Genomic DNA, 20,261 nt, shown 5'->3' with positions numbered 1-20,261 from the left:
GCCGCTCTGCATTGCTGGGGGAATGTAGTTCTCCCTTTTGCAGATTGAAAATTACGCCGTATAGTCGCTGATTGACAACACGGAACAAATCATGACTTTACCAACAGCCAGGTCTTTCTTCTCGGAGGGTTATGGAGAGCAAGAGTTAGATGCTAATTCTGCTCTAATGGAGCTTGATAAAGGTAATGATGATATAATTTACCATGTGTTAGGAAATTGAAGAAGCAACACAACTGAAAACAATGCATCATGAACATGACACGACAAACATATAAGTAAAGCACAGCCTCACAGTAAAACAAAGATTATCAACCATAGGGACTAGCTAAAGTACTGTAAGTAGATGTTGTAATTTAAGTTTTGTATTTGTTACGACAAAAACAAATTCACTTTATAACTGATATGCAAAGAGCCACAAACTCCAAATATAGTTATACACAATAGTTGTTTTTTTTAATTGATCAAAAGTAACGTTAAAACAAATATAATTCTAGTAGATACGTCGGGAACCTGCATGCCTCGAATTCTCGGGCGTTTTTGTTTTGTTTTGTTTTTTTGTACTCTCATTTCTGGTGATACTGCAGTTCCCAATCATACTAACTTTTAATTTTGTGTTTTAGAAAAATTAAAATATCTCGTAATGTAATGCATTTAATATTTAATTACAGTGAAAACATGAACAACCACGTTTTTTTTCACTTGAATCCACTGGCAATCGCAGGACAGAGTAAATGTATGAATAATGTACACGTACATTATTTCCAGACCGTACATTATACCAAGGATTCAAAGGTGAAAACAATATACTGTTAGGTTAAAAATTCTGCGTTCGTTTACCATCCTGTTATGAAAACACAAGCTAACTAGTGCACAAAACATCTGAAACTGATACACCTGTACAACAAACGTGTACTCAATCATGCAGACCATAATTATTTTCCAGGCTGGTGAAGCCAGTAGTACCCCCTCGCAGAGCCTTACACGATTCTACAAACCCTATTCACTTTACTTCAGACTGTATTAAGGACGTTTGTGTTACAGAATGTTTTATAAGCCCATTTTGAAAAAAATGTATTTATTGGTTTGTTCTCCTTTTTCAAATCACTGTTTAACTTAAGAGTTTTTTTTTTTTTTTAAAAAAACCAATAAAAACTTTTCTTAAAACATTCTTTAGTTTTGTGACTAGGGAGCCCTGTGTGTGGTGAATACCCATGAAACAGGATATTAACCCTGTTTTTGGTATTTCTATGCTGCTACAATTATTGTATTTGTCTGAAAATTTGCTTCAAAATAGAGCCAACAGTTTTTGGCAGGAAAACTGGACTTCTTAAGTAAAGTCAAATAAAGAATATTGTTATGCTGCTGAGAGGTAATAAAATGATTTATAAGCTTTGGTTGTTACTCTCTTAAGGGTGTAAGGACCCTAATGAAGAAGGAATCTATGAAAAAGACCTAGGAGTTTATGTTGACTCAGAAATGTCTTCATCTACACAATGTGGAGAAGCTATAAAAAAGGCCAACAAGATGCTCGGATATATTGTGAGAAGTGTTGAATTTAAATCAAGGGAAGTAATGCTAAAACTTTACAATGCATTAGTAAGACTGTTCAGTTCTGGTCACCTCGTTAGAAAAAGGATATTGCTGATCTAGAAAGAGTGCAAAGAAGAGCAACCAGAATTATTCTCGGTTTAAAAGGCATGTCGTATGCAGACAGGCTAAAAGAATTGAATCTATTCAGTCTTGAACAAAGAAGACTATGCGGTGATCTGATTCAAGCATTCAAAATCCTAAAAGGTATAGGCAATGTTGACCCAGGGGACTTTTTTGACCTGAAAAAAGAAACAAGGACCAGGGGTCACAAATGGAGATTAGATAAAGGGGCATTCAAAACAGAAAATAGGAGGCACATTTTTACACAGAGAATTGTGAGGGTCTGGAACCAACTCCCCAGTAATGTTGTTGAAGCTGACACCCTGGGATCCTTCAAGAAGCTGCTTGATGAGATTCTGGGATCAATAAGCTACTAACAACCAAATGAGCAAGGTGGGCTGAATGGCCTCCTCTCGTTTGTAAACTTTCTTATGTTCTTATTGGTTTGTGAGTAATGATCCCTTTTTATTTCAGGGCTTCGATCGGGTAAACTTGGAGAGCAGTGTGAAGCAGTGGTGCGTTTCCCCAGACTCTTTCAAAAATACCCTTTCCCTATTCTCATCAACTCTGCCTTCCTGAAGCTCGCAGACATTTTCAGATTGGGGTACGTTTACAAGGAGAAGACACTGGCTGGATTTCTATGAAGCGAAACCTACTTTTTATTACAGCTGTATTTATGTTGGGTCTTTTTGTACTGTATGTATAGTTGTATTCATGTTTAAGTTTTGTATTTATTTAAATTTTATGTTCATATCAACATGCTGTAAACTGAAAGTTCTGGTTTATGTTGCTCCAATACTGAGTTTGTACCATGATTTGAATGGAATGAGGAAGGTTGTTTAGTTTAAGCACTTTGGATACTCCAGACAGGCTCAACACAGCTCTAGGCAGGTTGAGAGAAAATGATGACAGCTCCATATGTGGGAGCAGCAGAACGCCAAACCACTCAGAATGATTGCAAGCTCTATGAAATAGTAATGGAAATGTCAAAAAAGAATTCAAATGGCATTGTTTGGGATTGGTTTTATTGTTTAGGTGTTCAAACTGTTCGAGCTTTCATTTGGTATCTTAAACACTGAAACATGTTTTATCCATTTTGTTTTAATCTGTAATACATGTTTGTTTAACTACAACTGAGACTCCAATCCCAGAATTTAATAAATGCCCCTCAGTCAATTAGCCTTGCATTCCATGAGGTTTATAATGAACATTAAAGCAAGGTGCTGAACAGTTAACCTAGAATTAGGTCGTCTGAAAATCTTGTGCAACCATTTTTGTCCTTCATAATGTTTAGTATGTATTTTAATGCTGGGTAACAGTGGATTACATTAATACCATACCTGTTTCTTTTTTTTAGAAACAACTTTTTGCGTCTCTGTGTGCTGAAGGTGACTCAACAGAGCGAGAAGCACCTGGAGAAAATCCTGAATGTGGACGAGTTTGTGAAGAGGATCTTCTCAGTCATTCACAGCAACGATCCAGTAGCTAGAGCAATCACTCTGAGGTACGGGAGTCAGATGCACAGCATGTGAATATATAAACTGCTTGTAATGTCACTTTTGTAGTAGTTGTTAAACCTTCTATTGGCAAATTCTGCCACACAGACCGACAAGTCATTTCTGTTATGACCTATTTACGTGATTGTGCCTGTTGATGAAGGCTCTGTCCGTGTGGTAGTTGACAGCGACGGGAGTTATGCGTCCTGAGCCGAATGTGAGGGCGCTAACGAAAGTCAAGGTCTACTACCACACGGTAGAGCCTTCATCAAAAAGGCACTATCACTATTAAAATAAATAAATAATAATTCTCAGTATTTTCTTTAAAAAAACACTTTAAAACCTACATTTACCTTGAACTTCTAATGACTTGTCGAGTATCCTTCCGCTGAGAAAAGTTTTAGGAAACTAGTCCCAAAAATGTTCATAAAGTAAAGGATCACACACATAATTGGAGGAAAAAATTACTTTGTAAACAAATAACGTTTTTACTTGTCAGAGCTGCTTATAGTTTATCTGAACAGTGCCAGATATCTGAATGGAGCAATATTATTAAACTGGATGTGTCTCGGTGTGCTGTTGTTGAAAGATGCTGTCTGAGCTCCAGTCGAGCTGACCAGCTGTGATTTGTTGACTCGGCAATTGTAGGTACAGGATTGGTTTGCATTGGTCGATGCAATTTATTGATTGGCTGGTTTTGGTGGATAATAATTTGGACCAAATTGTGTCTTTGTTTAGTATTTACTGTTCAATAGATGTGAACTAAGCTTAAAAATACAGCGTCAAAATGACAAAGCCGTGACTTGCGCGGATTGATTTAAAATTTGATTCACAGGTGATGCGGTGACGTTCCAGCGGGCATCTACTGTATATTAATGCCCGCTATAGCTGGATGCTGATTACACTGAATCGTTTTCTAATATGACTTGATGCTTTTACCTGCTGAAGTCAACTTCTTTAGTTTTAGTAATAGGAGGAGTGATGGCAGTTTTATAGTAGTTTTAGTCTTTCAAGTTCAGTTTCTAAGCAAAATACATTTTAAATTTTTTTGGGGCTGTCAAATCACATTCAAGCTCAATAGGATACGCCAAAAATATTTTATAGGACATAAACTATGAGTTTACATTCATTATACTGTGAGTATATCTGGGGATATATGTGAATAATTGCTCATTTTCATATTCCACTTTGCCTGTTCTTACCTGTCTTGATTCGGACACATTGTCTTATTTTACAGAATGCTGGGTAGCATGGCCTCCATCATTCCAGAGAGGAAGAATGCCCACCACAGTATTCGCCAGAGCCTGGACTCTCACGATAACGTGGAGGTCGAAGCTGCTGTCTATGCTGCTGCCAGCTTCTCTGCTCACTCCAAGTAAGACGTGAGATTCCTTCAAGTGACTGTAGCTAACAAAATAATACTGCGATATATCTGACCTGTTTTACACTTCCATTAGCTACACTGGGCTCATGGGTGTAGTTTTGAATGAAACACATGTTTTAGCAAACCTGTATTTTCATTTGAAAACATGATAACTAGTACTTCAATAATTTAGGAATGTTCTCAGTTTGTTACTCTCAGGAAAGTCACACTTGCACTCCCAAAGTCATTTCACCTCAGCAGAGTCTTTGTGGTCAAACATTTACTGGCTGAAAACTAGAATAGGTGGAGCCAATAAAGCTGAAAGGTCACATGCATTTCTTAAATGAGTGAATGTAAGCCAGTTATTAGAATTAGATAACAACAACTTGAAATTGACAGTTTCCAGTCTCTGGCATCACAAGTGCCTGTTATTTTACTTTATGCACAGTAAAGTAGTACATTTATTATTTGTTTATTTAGCAGACGGCTTTATCCAAGGCGACTTATAGAGACTAGGGTGTGTAAACTATGCATCAGCTGCAGAGTCACTTACAAATACGTCTCACCCGAAAGACGGAGCACAAGGAGGTTAAGTGACTTGCTCAGGGTCACACAATGAGTCAGTGGCTGAGGTGGGATTTGAACGGATCACGCTGTATTGTAATTTTGTTGTTATTTTATTTTCCAACAGGGATTTTGCAGCTGGGATTTGTAATAAAATTGGTGAAATGATTCAAGGTATGTTCACCTACACTACAGTGAGATCAAAACAGGATGCTGGTTACCTTGACAATACTATTATTTTTTCCGTCCTAGACATGAATATACTTTTTTTTTTTTTACTTCTTGCTTTTTAATAACGTTTTTCCAATCAATATATTATATTACTATATTTTATGTTTTTTTGAAGTGTAAACACTTATTTGGTTCTTGAAAAAGGACATTGGTTGCTGATTTGCACCTGTAATATGTAGCAATATAAGACCTGTTCAGTGATCTTGTCATTTAAAGGCAGGAAACACAGAACCTTGATATTGGCACTGAAAAGATTCTAGGGTTGTAGCGAGGGGTACATTTGGACCTTCAAAGGTTCAGAACACATTACCGAACGAAGGTTCGAACCTTCCATAGTACTAATTTGCATAATTTACTGGTGAACGTCACCATAGCTGCTAGTTTCAAGTTTTTATAATTTAAATAAATATCTACATTGTTTAAGTACACCTAATGGATGCTGCTTGCGATACTCGTACACAAACAGTAGTGCTGGACGATAATATTGGCTGTAAATGATCACAATCCATGATTATCGGCTGAATATATATATATATATATATATATATATATATATATATATAGATATATATATATATATAGATATAGATATCTATATCTATATATATATATATATATCTATATATATATATATATATATATATCTATATATATATATATATCTATATATATATATCTATATATATATATATATCTATATCTATATCTATATCTATCTATATCTATATATATATATATATATCTATATATATCTATATATATCTATATCTATATATCTATCTATATATATATATATATATATATCTATATCTATCTATCTATCTATATCTATCTATCTATCTATCTATCTATCTATCTATCTATCTATCTATCTATCTATCTATCTATCTATCTATCTATCTATCTATCTATCTATCTATCTATCTATCTATCTATCTATCTATCTATCTATCTATCTATCTATCTATCTATCTATCTATCTATAATCTATCTATATCTATGATTTCTTGTAACGTGTTTTGGTATTCCTACAAAATCAAAAATAAGTGTTTCAAAAAATGCTTTCCAGTTCATACAAGTTCTAAATTGCGATTAAAAAAATCTCAGCTGTGTAACAGTTTCACATTCCAGACACAGATCATATGTTACTGTAACCCTGGTTGGGATCTTCATTACAGCTCTTGCTAATTTATTGTTCAACCCAAAAAGTAGGGTTGCAACCTTTTATATATATAAAAAAAGATTAATTAATACTTGCAACTTTTTTTGCACAATGCAGTGTACGATGTGTCTTTATAACATTTATGCCCCTGGTCCCACCCTAGTCTGTTGAAAGTAAATGCTAATTTTCTCAAACGAAACATAGCTCAAGAAATACTTCAGACTGGGTGAACATCTTTTTGCAAACGGTAGATAAATGAGAGGTTTCTCTTTTTATTTTTATTTTTATTTTTTTATGTCTTTATATGAAGCATTGAACTTGTGTTTTTGTGTGGCATAATTATTTACATACCCCGGTTTTCTCGTCTGGTTTCTTGTGGCTTCCTTTGTTTAGAGATGCCATTTTAAATATAGAACAAACTCTTGTCATTAACGTTATTTAACACCGCCATGGAATTGATACCATACCACACCTACTACAGGCATAAACACACACACAGTGCACCAATGAAGCGCCAGATCGAACGAGAATAAAACCCGCCCCAGTGTCAATCTTTCTGTTGCACCAATTAGAAAAGCTACTTGGAGGCAATTGCCAAACCCCTTCCTTTTTATAATATCCGCCCTTACTGTGGCACTAGAGCAGTCTGATACGCGACATACTACTGATGATAAATTACTAAAATTAATGCATAAAAAAATATGCGTTTGGTGACATCTGTCACGTGACAGGTTATACGTCTAGCATATCATTAAACGTTTGACCACTTCTTTAGAGTTTAATATGTTTAAACGTTTAAAATTCCCATCCCTAGTTAGCGTATATTTTCTATTTTATGTTTCATACTTATTCAATCATAAAACTTCTCTCCCGTCTTGTACACTAGGTATCAGTACATATTTTATTGAAGCAATACTGCCGCTATAGGTGCTCTTACATAATACCCTGCTCCAATGCATGGGGGAGGCGTCATTGATAAAGATGTGCTACGTATAACAATTTGGTAGTGGCTTTAATACAACAACTTTTGTTTAAGTAATAGGCATTATCCAAAACAAGCTTTCGAATTGCTGTCTAGCGAACAAACCGTCGAACCTTCAAACCTTTTAACACAGCCCTAGAATAATTAAATAATTTAAAAAAGGCAGACTACACAGGACTGAACCCTCGATCATAAAGCCATGACCACATTTGTCCTTGCTTTTCTTATTGAGGCCTGGCGACGCCGGTGGACCTGAAGCTGAAGCTGATCCCCACGTTGCAGCACATGCACCACGATGCCAGCCTGGCCTGCAGCACCAGGGAGCTCCTCCAGCAGCTTGTCACCTCCTACCCCTCCACCAAGATGGTGATCGTCACTCTACACACCTTCACTCAGCTGGCTGCCTCCTCCCTCATCGACATCCCCAACCAGGTGAGACCACACACACCTCACTGTCTAGGGATGGTCAGAAAATTCTGTCTGCTACTTCCTATACAACATTGACGATTTATAGTAGACCACTTTAACTACAAGTGTGTTTAAGTGTTTGAAGGCTCTTTTTTATTAATTTTGTCTCCATTTTTTCAATTTGAATGTGACCTCACCACTGCAACCCACTTATTGATCAGGAGGACCGATGGTCAATGGGCAACTATAGGAACCATAGCAAGGCACTTTCTATAAAGCCTTAAATTATGTCATATATCTGCCAGAGTCAATGTGGAAAAGGAGTGTCAACAAATTCTATGAAATGCAAACGTTCAAAAAAAATATTAACGTAAAAACAGACATTTAAATCGGAAAACAAAAGATACATTGTAATGATTTGAGACCTAATTTGTGGCCTGCTCTACTGTGTTTTCATTAGCACAGCAAAGAAAATTAAAAGTACAGTAGATCCTGCCATATCCAATTTGATTGGTCCCAAAATATTGTATCAGAGAGACTTGTTCTACTGCATTGTAGTTACTTTATAAATGACCACATTCAGGTACAGCAGTGTATCTAAAACACCAATGTGCAGCACTGCTTGTACGCTATAGAAAGAAAACCAATAGAAATTACTGAAAAAAGTACTGTAATACAGTATTTGTCAATTTACAAAACTGCATTTCAAAAACAGTTCTTACCATACTTTCTCACTCCATGCCAAAGGAATTTAACATTACACAAACACAAACTGCTTTTGAAGGTCAGCGATTTTGTGAAAAAATGTCAGCTTTTCAATGGTACAGCAATCAGGGCATGAAGTTAAGGTCATGAAGGGCAAGGCAATGTTGCCTTTGATGGGCGTGAAGAGTCAGGGGCACCAAGGCAAAACATAAATCCAACCCAAGGGCACCAAGGCGATTTCATACTTATTCATAAAACAACAAAAAAGAAATCTAGATCCTATTATATGTATTCACACACTAATTGTTACAAAAATAAAATATAGGTCACTTTTCCATTTTAAAAATAAAATTGTATAAAAAAAATCCTATTTAAAAACAACAAACTTTCATAATGAAATGATACAAAGGGTAATTTGGCAAAAAATAAATATTCATGGTATTTTTACCTAACTCTGTCACACACCACTGACTAATACATAGATTAGACTAGATGCTTAGATACAACCTTAGTGATACAACAGCACAAATAAACGATGTCAGTGAAGGGAAAGTTGAAAAAAGATAGATTTTCATGCAAACTGGTTGAAGATTTACCCATGGCTGGAGTTTAATAACGATAGTGGTCAAATTAGTTGTTTGGTCTGCAGTGTCTGTGCAACTGTAGTTTGCAAACCGCTGTTACAAACAACGTGGCTTTGAAAAAAAAAATAGAAACATCAGGCAATGGAGAGTGCTCTGCATCACAACGATGAACAGCTGGATGTACATAATGTTAGATGTTTACGTTTGAGAGACTTTATATAGTTTCACAGTTCTTGAAATTTACAGTTGCAAAGAATAATTATCTACCTATTGTGTGTTCATTTCTAGCGTTGGTGTTTTGGGGGCAATAACACCGAATTACAAAACAGCAATGGTCATTGAAATATCTATAAATGAGCAATTTATATACACTGAAGACATGAAAGGAGTTAGAATGTGTATTGCACCGTTGCATTTTAAAGTATTGAGTATGATTTTAAGCCCGTTCTGTCACAATTCAATTTAATTCTGTCTAATCTCATCCTTTCTGCAGTACTGTACTTGACAACTGTAAATTAACATTATTATTATTATTGTCCGGGACAAATTGTTGTGAACCTATTACTTACCTGAACATTAGGTAAATCCTAGAACACTTTGCTTCCGCTTTAAACAGCTCTTCCCTTTTAAACGTTTGGCTCACGGATGGAAAAATCACACAGTGACACTGGCAGCAAACACGTGTGATTGAACATTCCTGGAAGTGCGGTCATATTGAGCTCAATCTAATAGCGTCCCTCCCTCTGTTTTCCTGTCATTAACCAATGACACAGTATGTCTTTCTTGTGGCTTAGTGCTGGGAGGAGCACGGTAAAAAGAATGGCAACAATAATACATTATGATAATGAGTGATTTTCTCACAGGATGAGATTAGACAAAATTAAATTGAATTGTGACAGAACGAGCCAAGTTTGTGAATGGTTTGTAGATCAGATGTGCTGGTGCTGAGGGACACAAGCGGCAATGACGGGCAGGCTTACAGGCAACTTTTGCCGTAAGTTTCCCTCGGTACTGTTCAGTTGATACCAGCATGTGTAAATGACACATGCCAGAGGTCCATCGGTTAACAGAGGGGATCATATCTTACAGTATCAGTTCTACTGTAGTTGTAATTTCCTGAACTAATTTTCAGATCCAGCTTTTACTGCATTACTTGAAGGACGACCCCAGGAAAGCCGTGAAGAGGCTGTCTGTTCAAGATCTGAAATTTCTGGCTAATAAGGCACCCCATCTGTGGACAAGAGAGAACATTCAGGTATCTTATCTGAGAAACCTGTCTGCCTTAATGCGTTGATTACATCAGGAACATAAGTGATAACCGTTCTTGAGACAAAAAAAAGTTTTAAACTTTTCTATTTTATTTTATCTATGGGGCTTTGTTATTGATATACTGCGTGATTCAAAAGTAATTGGACAGCTTTGACTGGTATCTGTAACTTCTTTGTCCACTAATAAATATATTCATCCCACTTGTGGCTTCTTAGTCACCCTGTATACGTGCAGAAGGATGCTTGGGGTAAATCTGTGCATGCAGCATCTTATCTAGGCTCTGTAGAGTGCTGATATTTGTTACTGACACATAGCAACCCACAGGGAACACAATGACGCAGTAATATAAATTGTTCACATGGAGCACTGTTGAAGCGCACCTGTGCTTCTCACATAGTCGAATTATGAAATACAAAACACAAAAAAGACAGCAAACTAAACTTTTTATTGGATACTCACAACAAATATTCAATACGGCTACACTGTGGTGCTGATCACCCTTGTGAAGGAGTTGTAAATAAAACTTGCTGTTAATTAAATCATTTTTTCAGACTTATCACTAATAGAAAACATCATTATTGCACAACAGTACCTCATGTCACATTACGACGAGTGCATTAGTGTGAAGCAGGATTACAGTATCTTGAAAAATTGTAATTAAATTGCTGATTCTTCTGTAAGCCAATTCATCCGTACCCTCACGGTTGACATTTTGTTGAAAAAAAGATGACCAGGATCTGCAGAGAACTGTTAGTAAATCAAAATCTCCATGCTCTTTCTCCCTGGCTCTAGACACTGTGTGAGTGTGCGCTCCAGACTCCTTATGACAGCATGAAACTGGGCATGCTGTCTGTGCTGTCAACACTGTCGGGGACCATTGCTATCAAGCAGTACTTCTACATTGCACCAGGTAGGGACGGCCAGTGAGAAGATTACTGGCCATAGTCGCACAATAAATTGTATGCATATATTTGTTACTTACACCCCAGCACAGGGTTTTTCCCAGCCCCTTTCAGCCCCTTACCAGTAGTTGAAGGTGTTGCGCCTTCATTGCAGTGAGCCCGATTTAAAGAAAATAGATTGTTAGAAAACAGAATACATTTGGCACTAACACAGAGCAACCTACCTGCCCTACAGTACATTTGTTATACAGGTCTCAAAAGTGCAGATTTGAAAGAAACATCTGTTACTTTTACATGTATCTGCTCTACACTTTGTGGGTGAAATTTACTTAGTTTTGCACTTATTTGGCCATTTCACCTGGAGGGTGACATTGTCCCTGCCCCTTCAATGGCTTCTTTCCTTTTAATAACCAGCAATTGACTTTAGATATTATGTATTAACTATTTTGTTAGCTTTCATCTCTTTAACACCAATACAGTTGTGGGAGGATGTACACAGTAAATAAATGTCTACCACACTAGTAGATGTAAAGGCATTGCATAAAAATACTTTGTACTACAGTTTAATTTGTATGCAATGGTTATGTCTTCACAATCAAACCAAAGTAGCTGAATCTGTGGTCATGTACCTCTCCTGAAGACGCCATACTGTGACCTTGTAGGGGAGATTGGGTGATTTAGATACCCAATGAAGATAGTTAATGTGTAATGATTTTCATTAATTTGGCACTCTTAGTTACAAATTTCTCCCAAACGAGCTCAAGATCGCCAGGAAACAAATGCACAATAAAACACGCAACACTGTTATATCTTATATAACCTTTATCAAAAGTTTGTGAATAAAAAGTAGGAAATAAGGTTAATATCAAAATATAAGTCAGCACATTAATCTCAGTAAGTAATAATGGTTAAGCAAAATCTCAGTTCAGTGTAAATGTCAAGTGAAAGCAATAGATTCATTATCTATAATTTGTCTTTTCTGTTAGAAATAATTATATTCTTAAATCAGTAAATATAATAATGTGAATATGTAAGCAGGATAATTGTTTGAGTAAATGAGCCAGTAAATAAATGAATATAAATTCAGGGAATTGTAATTAATAGGATATTACAAAATTGTTCTTAATTCTTTATCAATCAGTTGTTAAACATATATCCTTTAATTAGAATCACGGCACAAAATAATTAATACCCATTCATCTGTACTTTTAAGGAAAATAAGATTCAGCACCCCTTATTCAAGTTCATAGATCGCCTTGTAATTATTCTGTTAGCTGTAATTCACTTTCATGGAAGATTCAAACTAGCTTTTCTTTTTGTAAGAAAACAAAATATAACACACACCCTTTTTACATTGCACCTCTATCAACTTCTCTGCAAATATACATTTATTTAATTCCCCAAGTATAGTTTATGTAACCATTTCTATTTGTTAGTTTAATTGGGAATGCTCAGTTTGTTTCGCTGAGTTGATGCAGTGTTGAGCATGCGTGATGTCTTGCTGAGCGGTGTGCCCTTTCAGTCTTCGTTTAAGAAACCATCATTTCTTCCAGCAAAATTGAGCATTCCCGGTAGATCAATTCAGTCCATTAATTGAGTCTTTAAATCATTAGTTGTCCTCTTCTTTAATCATGATCCCAAGTATTGAAGTTACTTGTATGTTAATGTCCTTTAAACAGACTTTGAGTCTTCAAGTTTATTAATTAGTGGGTGTTTTCTAGATGTTGTTCAGAGCTTGCAGTCCAGTTATTAAAAGCAATCTCCCTTTTCTCTAACTTATTCGTTCATGTTTGGAGCTGTTGGTTAAAGATATAATGTGCAAGCTCCTTTTTTCTGACTTTGCTTGCTAGATGTTGATAGCAGCGTTGCAGTTCAAGATGTTACCTCTGCTCTTTCCTTTCTCTGACTACAAAACTCGCTCTAAAACAAAGACAGCCTCTTGGTTACCCTTGAAGATTTACAAACTTATACTATCTCATTATTGCACCTGGCAATTCTAGGGAGTCAAACTTGGTTGAGCCTGTGGGCCTCACTTATCGGTGTAACTATGGTTACCGAGCTAGGCTCACTCCCTTTTACCTCCTTTTATTACAATTTTTCAGCTTCAGTAAAATTTAAAATCAACCTGTTATGTTCCGACAACCTTGTGCCTGTTGCCTACTTACAGATTAAAAAATATTATAAAGGAGGAATGCAATATGTCCTTTCTGAATAATTTATAAAACAAGAATATATGACTTGCCTAAAAGACGTGCTAGAACAACGTTTATGCCTGCAATTTTTTGTTATTCCACTGATAAGGAATGATCTTTTATAAGTTGGCGCTCCAGGTCTTGAAGTTATATGGTCATTCCATATCATTTGTTGCATAAAACTGATGGCACACAGTGTTCCAGGAAGTGACTTATGTACATGTTGTTATTATAAGTTCACATTTTGTGAATCAATGGCTATATTAATCTCCTTCATATCTTTTATTGCCACATTCAGGGAATGCAGCAGCTTCTTCACGACCTACTGATTTGGTGAAGTTGGCGCAAGAGTGCTGTTACCATAGCAACCGGGCTGTTGCTGCTCAAGGAGTCACTGTTCTGTCAAACATTGCAATTTCCTGCATGGAGAAAGGTAAAGGTTTAGAGCAGAGCTCCAACAAAAACTCCTCACAGCTTCAAATTATCTCATACTCTTAAACAACAGTGGCCTTCATATCAATAAATAACATATCAAAATAATGTGTAGGTCACCTCGACCGTGACCCAATAAATTCATGCTTTTACTCAAGTCTTTTATGTACTTCTGTTTTTAGATGCATCAGCTTGTAACTCTTGTAACTGAAAAAGTGCATATACCTTTATAAAGGTGGGAGAATGACACATGCACAATTGTAGATTGCTATAGCAAAGTATTCCCCCAATACACCGAAAACACCCCCCACTTTTTGTTAAAAGATCTTTCAGCATAATAATTTGCACAGGGTCCATTGTGAACATAACATTGGCGTGTTAGATGAACACCCTTCTACTTTATTTATTAATCAAAATAGAGGACTAAGCTGCTTTTAGTTGCAATGCTGTTCCTCAATTTGTATTACGTACTAACGTTTTACACACAACTTCACATATAGTACGAGACCAGATTTTTTCAAACTAAAAACCACAAATCAAAATTTCCTGCATCTAAAGTCTGCATATGTATGACTCTACAGATTCTTCTTTCTTTCTTTCTTTCTTCCTTTCTTTCTTTCTTTCTTTCTTTCTTTCTTTCTTTCTTTCTTTCTTTCTTTATTAAATGGGATCTTTTCAAAACCAATAATTTAAATGCTTTTCCACCTGTGTAGAGTTAATGGCTGTGGAACAAGATGCAGTTTGTGGCTTGGAGTCCTTGCTTCTTATGTGCAGTCTGGATGACAGTGCCAGTGCTCAAGCGACTTTAAAGGTAAATACTGAGACAAGAAAAAAACTCAGTTGAGATAAAGAATGAATTAGAAACACTTTTATGATGGTTATTTTCAAAATTGCTTCTAGTATTCGAAAACAATGTTAGCGGTATAATACTAGCAAGAAATATGCAGTCTATATTATTTAGCCGTGGTATGTACTGAAATCATTTATGCAGGTGAAATTGGCCACACAAGCTTTAATATTTAAAAGTGTAAATTATTTAGCAAGAGTAATATTCAGGAGATGATATGCCTGTTTTGATTTATTTAACGGGGCATAATGCAGAAAGCTGTTGCTTTGGTGTTGCTCTGGTTCACCTTTTACATGAATACACATTAAAGGTATATTAAGAAAGACTTTACCTGGCAACGAGCATAAGAACATTTTCACAAATCCCTTATTGTTTTGCCATTATGTTTTCCAGACTTTATTTTCATTTTACTTCAGATGAAACTAACATTTTGAACCTTAACATTACATGTTTTCTTTCTGTGTGACAGGTAATAAGACTCCTTGGTGGTTGTTTTTTTGAAATTATGCACAGAATCCAAGACACTTATCCCAAATATGCTAAAAATGTGTGACCTTTGATTTGAAAATATACACCATTCCACCCTGTAATGCTTGAGATAACAAAAAGCTTGATAGCTGCTTTCTCCTCCTGCAGAGAGCTCTGACTTGCATGGTGAAGCTGGTGAAATGTCGCCCCCACCTGAGTCAGTCGGTGGTAGAGTTCTTGCTGTGCCAGCTCCACACTGCACAGGATGCTGCCCGCATTCTCATGTGCCACTCCCTGGCAGCCATCGCTATGCAGCTGCCCGTCCTGGGCGAGGGCATGCTGGGGGACCTGATGGACCTCTATAAAGTGATCGGGCGCTCGGCTACAGACAAGCAGCAGGAGCTTCTGGTAAGAAGGAAGAATGGCCACTTGTTTTAATCTATTCCAATCTAGGTCCTTGTTCCAAACAAATCTTTAATAATATAACAGACAGAATACACAATTAAAGACCTGGGTAGGCTTTTGACTGTTACTTTAAATGTTTCAGGGCCTGTTTTGAACTAAGTGTTGACCTGGTATGAATCAGTGTTTTTAAGTGTAATGTTTATTGCTTTCTCTGTGAACTAAACAAGTGGTAAAAAAGCCCTGCTGGAATACTACAACAAATGGAAGTGTAGATCAAAACAGGGCTTGGCACTGGTGTGCTTTGAAATGCAGTAAGGTTCTCTTTCACAGGGTGTGTGCAATTTTTGAAAAGAAAACTACTTGTCCTTCTTAAAAATCTACTTGCCCCCTCCCTGTTGCACAAAAACACACAAAAAAGTAGAATATAACTTTTAGTTTTGTTTAACAGTGAACACAATCAATCAATTAGTGATTAACAGGGGCGGATCTAGCCTTGTAGCTTGACGGGTTCACTAAATTCTTCAAGATGCACAAAAGATTCCCTGTGACCCCACCTCACCTCAACAAATATATACAGTGCCTATAGAAAGTCTACACCCCCCTTGAACTTTTTTCACATTTTGTTGTGTCAGTGCCTCAGAGTTTCATGCATTTAACTGAGGATTTTTTCCCACTTATCTACACACCATACTCCACACTGTTAAGGGGAAAAAAGTTATATATTAAAAATACAAAAGTGAAAGATCATAATTGGATAAGTCTCCACCCCCCTGAGTTAATACTTGGTGGAAGCACCTTTGGCAGCAATTACAGCTGTGAGTCTGTTGTGATAGGTCTCTACCAACTTTGCACACCTAGGTTTGGCAGTATTTGACCATTCTTCTTTACAAAACTGTTCAAGCTCTGTCAAGTTCCTTGGGGAGCGTTGATGGACAGCACTCTTCAAGTCATGCCACAAATTTTCAATCGGATTTAGGTTGGGGCTATGACTGGGCCATTCAAGGACATTTACCTTTTTGTTCCTTAGCCACTCCAGTGTAGCTTTGGCTGTGTGCTTTGGGTCGTTGTCACGCTGAAAGGTGAACTTCCGTCCCAGTTTCAGCTTTCTTGCAGAGGGCAGCAGGTTTTCCTCAAGGACTTCTCTGTACTTTGCTCCATTCATTTTCCCTTCTATCCTGACAAGTGCACCAGTCTCTGCCGATGAGAAACATCCCCATGCTGCCACCACCATGCTTCACAGTAGGGATGGTGTTCTTTGGGTGATGCGCTGTGTTGGGTTTGCGCCAAGCATAATGCTTTGCATTTAGGCCAAAAAGTTCAATTTTAGTTTCGTCAAACCACAAAACGTTGCCACATGGCTACAGAATCTCCTGAGTGTTTTGTTGCATACTTTAAACGGGATTCAAGGTGGGCTTTCTTGAGTAATGGCTTCCTTTTTGCCACCCTACCATACAGGCCAGATTTGTGGAGTGCTTGGGATATTGTTGTCACATGCACACTTTGACCAGTCTTGGCCATAAAAGCCTGTAGCTCTTGCAAAGTTGCCATTGGCCTCTTGGTAGCCTCTCTGATCAGTCTCCTTCTTGCTCGGTCATCCAGTTTGGAGGGACGGCCTGATCTAGGCAGGGTCTTGGTAGTGCCATACACCTTCCACTTCTTAATAATCGTCTTGACCGTGCTCCAAGGGATATTCAAGGCCTTTGATATTTTTTTATACCCATCCCCTGATCTGTGCCTTTCAACAACTTTGTCCCAGAGTTCTTTTGAAAGTGCCTTGGTGCCCATGGTTGAATCTTTGCTTTGAAATGCACTACCCAGCAGAGGGAACTTACATGAACTGCTGAATTTATCCTGAAATCATGTGAATCACTACAATTTAACACAGGTGGAGGCCTCTTAACTTGGGTGTGTGATTTTGAAGCGATTGGTTACACCTGAGCTAATTTAGCATTGCTATTACAAGGGGAGTGGACACTTACCCAACCAAGCTATTTCAGTTTTTATTTAATTAATTTTCTACAAATTTCTAGAATATTTTTTTTCACTTGGAAGTTGTGGGGTAGGATGTGTAAATTAATAAAAAAAAAAAAAAACAACTATTAATGCATTTTAATTCCAGGCTATAAGGCAACAATAGGTGAACATTTTGAAAGGGGGTGTAGTCTTTCTATAGGCACTATAACATACTTTAAGGAAATGTTCCTTTCAGTGCAGTTTGGAACACATTTGATAGTAAATTTAAGTAACATACTAATAGTACAACTATAAGAAGCAATATTTGGGAGTTATTCAAATATAAAATTGCTTCTGCCTGTTTTTTTTTTTTCCCCCACTCTTTCTCTATATGCTGAATCCAGCTCGTGATGTACAGGTGTTTTAGTTTGTTGGATCACAGATACAGAATCATTGCTAATTATTACTGCTGCTTTGTGCAATTCAGATCTTTCTTGATGTGTTTTTTTCAGTTTTGTAACTGCTGAACCCCAGATTTTTAAAGGACTTGTGTATAACCTGCCAGGTTTCTCTGCATTTTGTACTGTTTTTCTACCAAAATGCACGCAATATTTACAGTAGTTCCATCAAATTGTGCAGAGACAAAATATGTTTTTTCTTTTGTTTTATATATGTATTTCACACATTTATTTTAAAACAATGTACAACACTTTACAGCTATTTCTCCTCATCTAACATCTTGTCCCATGATGGCTAACTGGAAACTGCTGCAGCAGGGTGATCCTAGTCTCACACCCTGATGGCTTTTTTTTGGGGTGGGCGGACAACATTCTTTCTCTGCAATACTCTCACTGAAAAATAAATACATAAATTAATTCATACATACATAAACACATTGCCATGAGATTTGCAGCCTTCATTTTATTTTAAAATAATAATAAGATTGTACAGATACTCATATATAAGCATTTCATTTCTTCATTTTAAACATATTTGACAATCTTCATGTTTTATTAGTTTCACAAATTGATGGATTGTGCATGCTATATTTAATATAGCATTTAAATCTAAAAACAAATTAAATATGGTAAATAGCAAACTAGGTTAGCAACACTAAAATCTAAAGAAAGAAATAAAACGTTTGTGCTGAAATGCTTCTAAACATGTTTCATCCCAACAAGTACTGTACACGCTTGACAACACGATTTCTTATAATCCGGTAATACCTATGGTTTGTGGCGGTGTTGCTGGTTTTTTCTTTTTTTTTTCTTTTTTTTCTCTTTTATTAGATTGCTGCATTTAATTGTCAGGTTCTTGCCTTAAGAAAGCAGCATCACTTATAAAAAAATGTAAATTACCATATTATTTGAAATTAGTTTGTGCATTGCCAGAGGCTCTCATGGCAGCCATTTCTGTGTTTCTTTGTAACCAATAGAAGGAGATGGTTATAACTGCAGGCTCAGAGACCTGGCTTGTGGTGGCTTAGCTGTGGTGGGGTTGTGGCTCGATTGGCGTGACATTTGAGACGGAAATAAAATTAACAGCAGCATGTGATGTTGTTCCGACCAGCTGGAGTAGTTTAAATTCGTCCCATGTGTTGAATAATGCACATTATTAATTAAGAAAATAGTTGTGAATGACCTTTTTAAAGGCTTAATTTGAGAAACGTTTTAATGTAAGAACAATTGTATATAAATCGTATTTTAATTCATGCACAACCGAAAATATAATTTAGTAATACAAAATAAACATAAATGTGCTTATAAAAATGCACAGCCGTGTGTGTCGCAGCATAGACCACCACAGGCCACCAAGGGCAAGGTCTCTGAGCCTGCAGTTATACACTTTTAAATAGAAGATCAACTTTTCCCACAGCTAGCTAATCAGAAGTGATAGGGGTGGGACGTAAACAAATGTTTGTGTGTAGGTGCTAGACTTCCGCAATTCAGTTTTCAGAAACTTGCGTGGCTCTAAAAATCGTATTGCGACATCACCGCAAGGGACAATACCGTGCAGACCATTACAGCGACTGCCCATAACAGCGCTACGACATCACTGCGATGGACATTACAGAGGCGACCATTACAGCGACTGCCCATAACAGTGCTACGACATCACCGCGATGGACATTACAGCTCCAACCATTACAGCGACTGCACATAACAGCGCTACGACATCACCGCGATGGACATTACAGCTCCGACCGTTACAGCGACTGCCCATAACAGCGCTATGACATCACCGCGATGGACATTACAGAGGCGACCATTACAGCGACTGCCCATAACAGTGCTACGACATCACCGCGATGGACATTGCTGCGACTGCCCGTAACAGCGCTATGACATCACTGTGACATACATTACAGCGACTGCCCATAAGAGCGCTACATAACAACTCCCCCCGCCCCCCTCAGTATGCAGGTTTTAATATGACTTAGCAGTGTCAGTGAGGCTCGTATTGCACAATTGCAAAGCAGTTGCATACCAGGTTTGATGAAGATCTCTTACAGATTGAAACGTTGATCTTGGGTATAATAAAAAATATAAATGCTTTGGAGCATAATATATTAGTGTGTAGGTACTAAGTTTGTTTAACTTTTAAAATCTTTCTACCCTGCTCCTTGAAAGACTTTGGATGTGCGTATG

At 37.0% G+C, this 20,261-nt stretch overlaps 1 protein-coding gene across 1 annotated transcript in view; it reads left to right on the top strand.

Moving 5' to 3' along the window:
- Positions 1–4: 4 nt before the first annotated feature.
- Positions 5–20,261, top strand: part of ints7 (integrator complex subunit 7) — a 32,896-nt gene continuing 12,639 nt past the window's right edge. The window contains exons 1-11 of the mRNA XM_034005376.3: positions 5–182; positions 2,125–2,254; positions 3,008–3,154; positions 4,384–4,521; positions 5,201–5,247; positions 7,681–7,880; positions 10,278–10,400; positions 11,207–11,324; positions 13,807–13,941; positions 14,654–14,751; positions 15,424–15,663. Coding sequence (XP_033861267.1) covers positions 92–182; positions 2,125–2,254; positions 3,008–3,154; positions 4,384–4,521; positions 5,201–5,247; positions 7,681–7,880; positions 10,278–10,400; positions 11,207–11,324; positions 13,807–13,941; positions 14,654–14,751; positions 15,424–15,663 — 1,467 coding nt within the window. The 5' untranslated portion in view covers positions 5–91. The remainder of the gene's footprint in view (positions 183–2,124; positions 2,255–3,007; positions 3,155–4,383; positions 4,522–5,200; positions 5,248–7,680; positions 7,881–10,277; positions 10,401–11,206; positions 11,325–13,806; positions 13,942–14,653; positions 14,752–15,423; positions 15,664–20,261) is intronic.

This window comes from Acipenser ruthenus, chromosome 5 (assembly GCF_902713425.1).
Source record: "Acipenser ruthenus chromosome 5, fAciRut3.2 maternal haplotype, whole genome shotgun sequence".
Lineage (NCBI taxonomy): Eukaryota > Metazoa > Chordata > Actinopteri > Acipenseriformes > Acipenseridae > Acipenser > Acipenser ruthenus.
Note: the sequence above shows the minus strand (reverse complement) of the source record. Positions and strands in the feature narration are given on the sequence as shown.